The sequence below is a fragment of the Lipotes vexillifer genome, unplaced genomic scaffold, assembly GCF_000442215.2.
Source record: "Lipotes vexillifer unplaced genomic scaffold, Lipotes_vexillifer_v1.1 scaffold1115, whole genome shotgun sequence".
In the NCBI taxonomy this organism is placed as follows: Eukaryota; Metazoa; Chordata; class Mammalia; order Artiodactyla; family Lipotidae; genus Lipotes; species Lipotes vexillifer.
In genome coordinates, this window is record NW_006792080.1 from 332132 (window position 1) to 339123 (window position 6992).

Here is a 6992-nt window from a genome sequence, read left to right on the forward strand (position 1 = left end):
TGGACAATAACAAGTGTTGGTGAGGGTGTGGAAAAATTGGAACCCTCATATTTCTGGTGGGAATGCAAAATGGTGAAGCCACTGTGGAGAAAAGCTCGGCAGTTCCTCAAAAAGTTAAGGATAGAATTTCCTTATGACCCAGCAATTCCACTCCTAGGTATATATCCAAGAGAAATGAAAACCCATCCACGCAAAAACTTGTATGCGAATGTTCACAGTAGCATAATGCTACATTAAAAAAAAACGGAAACAGTCAAGTGTCCATCAGCAGACAAAGGGGTGAACAAAATATAAGGGAAAGAAGCCAGACACCAAAGATCACATATTGTGTGACACTATTCGTATGAAATGTCCGTAACAGGAAAATCCGTAGAGGCAGAAAGTAGATTGGCGGTTGCCAGCGGGTGGAGGGTGGGGAATTAGGACTAACTGCTAAGAGCTAAGGGATTCTTTTCGGGGTGATGGAACGTACTGGAATTAGACAGTGGTGATGAGTACACAACACCATGAGGCCATGAAAAACATCAACGTTTATACTTTAAAATGGTGACTTTTATGTTCGGTATGTCTCCGTGAAACGTATATTGTTAGGAGAAGTCCATGCAGAACACTGTTGGGGAGAACCCCATTTATTTAGGGGGGAAACTGTAGGTGTGTTCACGTGCCTGCATATCCTGAAGTTTCTGGAAAGACACAGACATTGCTGGCACCTTGACTGCTCTGAACTGAGGTGGGAAAGGGCTCTTTCACTCTAGACTTCACTCCCTTTGACACTTTTTCATTTTGTTGTAGATCATGAGTGTCTTTAATTTTTATAATTAAATGTTTTCCCCACTGTGGAAAACAGTGTAGCAGTTCCTCAAAAACCTAAACATAGAATTACCATCTTGAAACAGGAGGGAAGAGGGCAGGGCACAACCTTTAAAAGGTTGTGGATACGACAAAAACTGCTTAGAACCCACTAGGTCCAAGATGACAGAAGATCTAACTTCCAGTGGACCTTGAGCCTCATTACATGCTCACTGTAATGCATCAGTTAAATGACACACCCACAGGTGCCAGGACAATTCCGAGGCTGACCATAAAAGGCCAAATAGCAGGCAGTGGTCGAATTCCTGGAAATCCCTACCCCTTCTCCAAGGTAGTTGGAATAACCCTCCCACCCATTAGCCTATGAAATTACCCAGCCCATAGAAACTAACCACCCAATATTTCGGGGCCTCTCGCCTTCTGAGTTGGCCCACAGTCTGTCTGTGGAGTGTTTCTCCCAGGGCCGCTCTCACCTTTTGAGACAGTCTGCATTCTGTCTATGGAATGTGTAGCTCTCTAAATAAATCCACTTCTTACCTATCACTTTGGCTCTCACTGAATTCCTTCTGCACTGAGACATAAAGAACCTGAGCTTCACCAAGTCCTGAGACCAGGTGTGCCATCTTACTTAAAAGACCATGGGTTTGAGTCCTAGCCTGAGGGTTTGAGTCCCAATCTGGGTTTTGGCTGGGTTCGAATCCCATCTCAGTTGTGTGGTTTCAATATGACCCAGCAATCCCGCCTCTGGGTATGAACCCAAGAGAATTGAAAGCAGAGACCGGAACAGATATTTGCACACCCATGTTCACAGGAGCACTACTCACAACAACCAACAGGTGGAGGCATCCTCACTGCCCACTGATGGTTGAATGGATAAATAAAAATGTGATTTGTGGACTCAACAGAATATTATTCAGTCTTAAAAAAAGAGAAGGCAATGATGACACATGGGACAACATGGGTGAACACTGAGGACATTATGCGAAGTGAAGTCTGTCAGTCATGAAAGAACAGACGCCGCAAGTACATAATTCCAACTCACGTGAGTCCCTAAAGACAGAAAGATTCCTAGAGACAGAAAGTGGGATGGTCGGTGCCAGGGGCTGGGGAGGCGGAAGGGCCGGTGTGGGCAGGTCTGTGTAATGAGGGCACAGATGCAGTTTGAGAAGATGAAAAAGTTCTGGAGATGATGGGTGTTGATGGTTGCACAACAATGTGAATGTGCTTAAGACCACTGACCTGTACACTTAAACGTGGTTAAGACGGTAAATTCTATATGTTTTTTAACAATAAAGAAAAAGAATGTTTTCATGGAAAACCTTTGGTGGCAATATGGATGTTTCCGCTGCTTGATTTTTCACCTTTCAAGAGTGACTGACAATATTTTTATTTTTATTTTTTTTTGCGGTACGCGGGCCTCTCACCGCTGTGGCCTCCCCCGTTGCAGAGCACAGGCTCCGGACGCGCAGGCTCAGCGGCCACGGCTCACGGGCCCAGCCGCTCCGCGGCACGTGGGATCCCCCCCGGACCGGGGACGAACCCGCGTCTCCTGCATCGGCAGGCGGACTCTCGACCACTGCGCCACCAGGGAAGCCCAGGCTGACAGTATTTTTAAAAACATTTTTAAATGGGTGAAATGAGCCCTCTTAAACGTTTGCCAAGGACTGTCCTTGCCCTCCCGACCTCCCTGCAACAAGCAGGGAGGAGCAGAGGGGCAGCTCATTCCCTGGGCTTGACTGGCGGTGATGGCTTGGTGATGACTCAGGCACAGACAGAAAGGCACATTCTAGAGGGATTCCGGGCGTTAGGAGCACCGCAGACACTGCGCATTCACCCTCAGTCACCCAGGCCCGGCCCTCCGAGCAGGTGGGCGTAGAAAGGGCTTGGGGCAGCCGGGTGAGGAGAAGCAGAGGACACACGTGCACTTGTCATATTTGCAATTGGGGGAAACCCCACCAGCCCAGATGCTGCTCTCCCAGCACCTGATAGGCTGAAAGGCCTCACTGTGGACTCTGAACGGGCAATGGTAGCATGCAGTCCCTCCAGAGCTGTGGCAGGAGTGGGGCTGGGCTGGGCCGGGAGTTCCAATGTGCTTTTTTCCCCAACACCGCCAGGCAGTTGATACATCTGACACTATCCACCAGGAGATCCCGCAGCTCAAGTGCTCAGGCCTGCCAGAGTGCCGCCACATGCCCATTGCAAGTCAGGTTGGCACCTGTGCTTCTGACCCACCGGCTAACATATGGAGGGTTCCCATGACCCCCTCCTCGGGTTCAATTAACTTGCTAGAGCAGCTCAGAGAACTCGGAGAAACATTTTACATAAATCGCTGGCTTATCATGAAATGACATAACTCAAGAACAGCCCGATAGAAGAGGCGCACAGAGCCAGGCCTGGGGAAGGACACGGACTCCCACCGCGAGTGCGCCGCTCACCCCGGATCTGCAGGGCTTCACCAGCCCAGAAGCTCTCCCCATCCCCCTCCTTTTGTTTTTTTCTGGAGCCTTCCTTACACAGGCGAGATGGACGAAATCATTGGCCATCAGTGATTGATTCAACCTCCAGCCCCTCTCCCCTCCCTGGAGGTCGCGGGTGGGAAACTGAAAGTTCAACTCTCCAGTCACAAGGTTGGGTCCCCGGGGCGACCAGCCCCATCTCAGGTGAGGCCCCAAATTCGGAAACATAAATTCAGGTGTGGCAGAAAGGGGCTTGTTAACGAATAGCAAAACACCTCATCTCTCTCATCACTTAGGAAAGTCCACGGGTTTCAGGAGCTCTGGGCCAGAAACAGGGCTGAAGACCAAACACATGTTTCTTATTGTAAATCATCATACCACAGAGTTGAAGGAAACTTCTCCATCAAAGATCGCCGTGACGGTAAATTTTACACATGGTGTGGATCGGGCCGTTTTACACCTTGCTTCTGGGTGTGTCCGTGAGAGTGTTTGCAGATGAGATTAGGATTTGAGTGGGGGGGGCTCCCCAGAGAAAGTGATAGGCGTCATGCAAGCAGTCGAGACCCGAACAAAACAGAAGGTGGGAGGAGGCGCAGTTTGCCTTTTCCTGCCTCCCTCTTGAGCTGGGACCCCTCCTCTCATCTCCTGCCCTTGGGCGGGGACTCACACCATCGGCGCCCCGGGCTCCCCGGCCCAGGGGCTGGGGCTGAACTGCGCCCCCGGCTTCCCTGGGCCTCCGGCGCACGTGACATAGACGGCATCTACCTCTATATATGGACATCTATCTGTAGCACATATGGATATATGTACGGGCATACCTCCTGCTGGTTCTCTAGAGAGCCCTAATACAGACACAGATTCAAATCCCAACAGAGGCCATGCAGGCGACACAAACACGGGGAACAGGCAGGGGCAAGAAATCAGCAGCTCCCGCCCAAGAATAAACAACAAACACACTTGGCCTTGCCACTGGGGAGGACAGCAGAGGCTGCAGGGCTGCGGTAACTTGGGTGAAACAAGCCCAGGCCCAAGGGGCCTCTGGCTAATTGCTGCCACAGCGGTGGCGAGCACGTGGCGTCACCTAACCTCTTGACTTCTTTCAGTAACTCAAAATCTGGATTTTTTTAAGTGAAATTTCCCAATTTCTAAAAATCGGTGACGATGCCAAAAAATTTTTACAGAGGGCAGGCCAAATACAACGCAAGTGCAGGTCAAGTCCAGCGCCCCCTCTGGAAAGCCCAGGGCGAGAGAGCTGAGCCCTCCTGCACCGGCCTGGCCTGCGCTGGCCGGCAGGGAAAGCCTCTGTTCCCGGGGGAGTCCAGGTTCCCAGGGAGCAGAGGGGGCCCCGGAGACTTTCACAAGCCCCAGTTTCGAAGGCAGCCGAACGCACGCCCGTCAGGGCCACCTGTTTTCTACCTTCATTGTTTTGATGAAAACATTTCTGAGCGGACTACACATCTCTCCTTTCTTCAAGAAGGCTGGCATAAGGTTGCTGCTGGTGGGAAGGAGCAAATACCTAAGCTGATGGTTTTAGTGCTTTTCTAAGTGTGGGAAGAGGTGAGAATCCAGGTTCGTAAACGACTGCTCCAGAAAATACCTGACTCTCTGAGGGCCTGTGCTGCCCGTTTTCCCAGAACACAGAACGTCTCGCCCTGCTCTGCATCCTCAACTCTGCGGCTGCGCTGAAAAGTCAGCAGCTGCGGTGGCTGGTGACTCAATCCCTGCAGAGCCGGGTGGCGAGTGACAATCTTAACTTGGCACCTCCATGGCTATGGAGGCTGCGGTCACTGCCCTGACTCCCTCCGGGCCCGGTGGTGGCTCCACTCTGGGCGTCAGCTGTCCCTTCTCCCTGCTGGCAGCTGAGGCACGGCAGGAGACTGCTCACTGGCGGCCTCAGTAGGGCGCCTAGGGCGGGTCTGGAGCCCTCACACGTGGCCAGAAGCCTCCTGAGACCCTGCCCTGAGGCTGGCCGAGCCCTGGCTGTCCTGAATAAGCGAGGGTGCTGGATGGGAAAGGATGACGGGAGGGCCTGGTCTTCAAACTGGACATATCCTCTTTGTCCCTCCCTAGGAACAGGGAATGTTCGCACAGATACACGCAGCAGGGTGCCCTCCGTGGAGACTTGTTGGCGGCGATACGGTCATCTGGACCCCGTGCTCGCCATGTGGAAGAGAAGCCCTCCCAGGATGGCTTTAGCAGGTGAGGACCAAGGAGAAGGGGAGGCCATCCGGGCCTGGTATAACAGTTCCCAGCACTGCCAGCAGCCCAGGCGCCTCTGCCTTTCCACGTGCCCCCAAGTGCCACGGTGAGCCTCATGGTCACTTTACAGCAGGGCTGCTGTGCTCCCAGGCATCACACCTGAGGTTCTGGCAGGAAGAAGGGGCAAAAGCAAAGAGCGATGCAGCCGCACCTGTCCGTTTTTATTACAGCTTTCCCGGAAGACCCACCCAGCAGACTTCCACGTCGTCTCATGGGCCGGAACCAGGCCAATGGTCACTCCTAATTACAAGGAAGGCTGGAAAATCAGCTACTTTTTACATGTGCACATTGCTGCCCGGACAACAATGGGGTTTTGTTAGCTCAGGCAAAGGTGGAATGGCCCGTGGGGAGGACTCGGCCCCCCGGCTAGATGTAGGGAGAGGGTGTCAAGTTTTCTGCGGCTCCTTGGAGACCGGCCCCCAATCTCTTTCTCAATCTGAGCCTGTCGTGGGGACCAAGGAGAATGAGGACATGCTCAAAGCTGGCCTCTGTGCAGCAAGGTTGCAGGTCTCGGGCGTGGACCACCGGCCCGGGCCAGGCCGTCTCTGCCTGGTCACCTGGCCGTCCCACGCCAGTTGGTCGGTCGGTCGGGGGAAGGCGGGGCGCTGGGCGAGAGCCTGGCCAAAGGAGCACCTGCCCCTTGGTGGGAGGAGGGACAGCAGACGGCTCCAAGGACTGGTCAGTGCTCCACTTGGCCAGTTTTCACGGCACCAGCCCCCCGAGCCCACTCGGCGCCAGGCCTGAGCACCCGGCTCTGAAGAAGACCCCCCACGACCTTCCTGGTCCCCAGGGAGCCGCGTGCAGACAGCAGAGGTCCCCACCCCTCTGGCCTCAGCTGTGAGCTGGGGACGCGGTGACACTCCCTCTGGGTGGTGAGCCCCAAGAGGGCGTGAGCACAGCTCCTGACCCAGGAGAGCACGGGGAGGAGGGAGGGAGGGAGCCGGGTGGCTGTGAGGTGAGGGCAGGGCCGAGGTGGTGAGAGGACCACAGGGCTCTCGGCCCCACTCACAGCCGCAGGGCCCGCTGCAGCACACGCTCATCCGCCACCTCATGGGGCAGCGTCACCACCAAGCCCCTGTCGTCCCGCATCGCCTGGCAGATGATCTCGTAGGCCTTCGGGTTCCCGGACCAGCAGCGGCGGGCCACCTGCCGGCGGGGCGGGGAGAGGGCGTGCAGCGTCGGTGCCACGTCGTCGGCGGGTCAGTGGGTTCCCACCAGGCGTTCCCAGGTCACACCTCCTCCTCTCTTGGCCAGAAAACTGACCCACCCGCCTGTGACGACGTGACACTGGCCATCCTTCTGCCCGGACTCCTTCCCCCGGGGCAGGGGCCCCAGGCCTGGCCCCCGGCGTCGTCCTCAGAGCGCAGGGACCTCGGCTCTGCCTTCAGACCTCTCCCCCGCCCGCCTCCTTCCCTCCACCTGGCCCAGCTGGACGGTGGCCTCGGCTGCCCTCCCCCCTCCCCCGCC

The 6992-nt window shown here is 55.0% G+C and overlaps 1 protein-coding gene across 1 annotated transcript in view; it reads right to left on the reverse strand.

Annotated features, from left to right (window-relative positions):
* Positions 1 to 6530: 6530 nt before the first annotated feature.
* Positions 6531 to 6992, reverse strand: part of UROC1 (urocanate hydratase 1) — a 30820-nt gene continuing 30358 nt past the window's right edge. The window contains exon 20 of the mRNA XM_007465261.1: positions 6531 to 6671. Within this exon, the coding sequence (XP_007465323.1) occupies positions 6531 to 6671 (141 nt within the window). The remainder of the gene's footprint in view (positions 6672 to 6992) is intronic.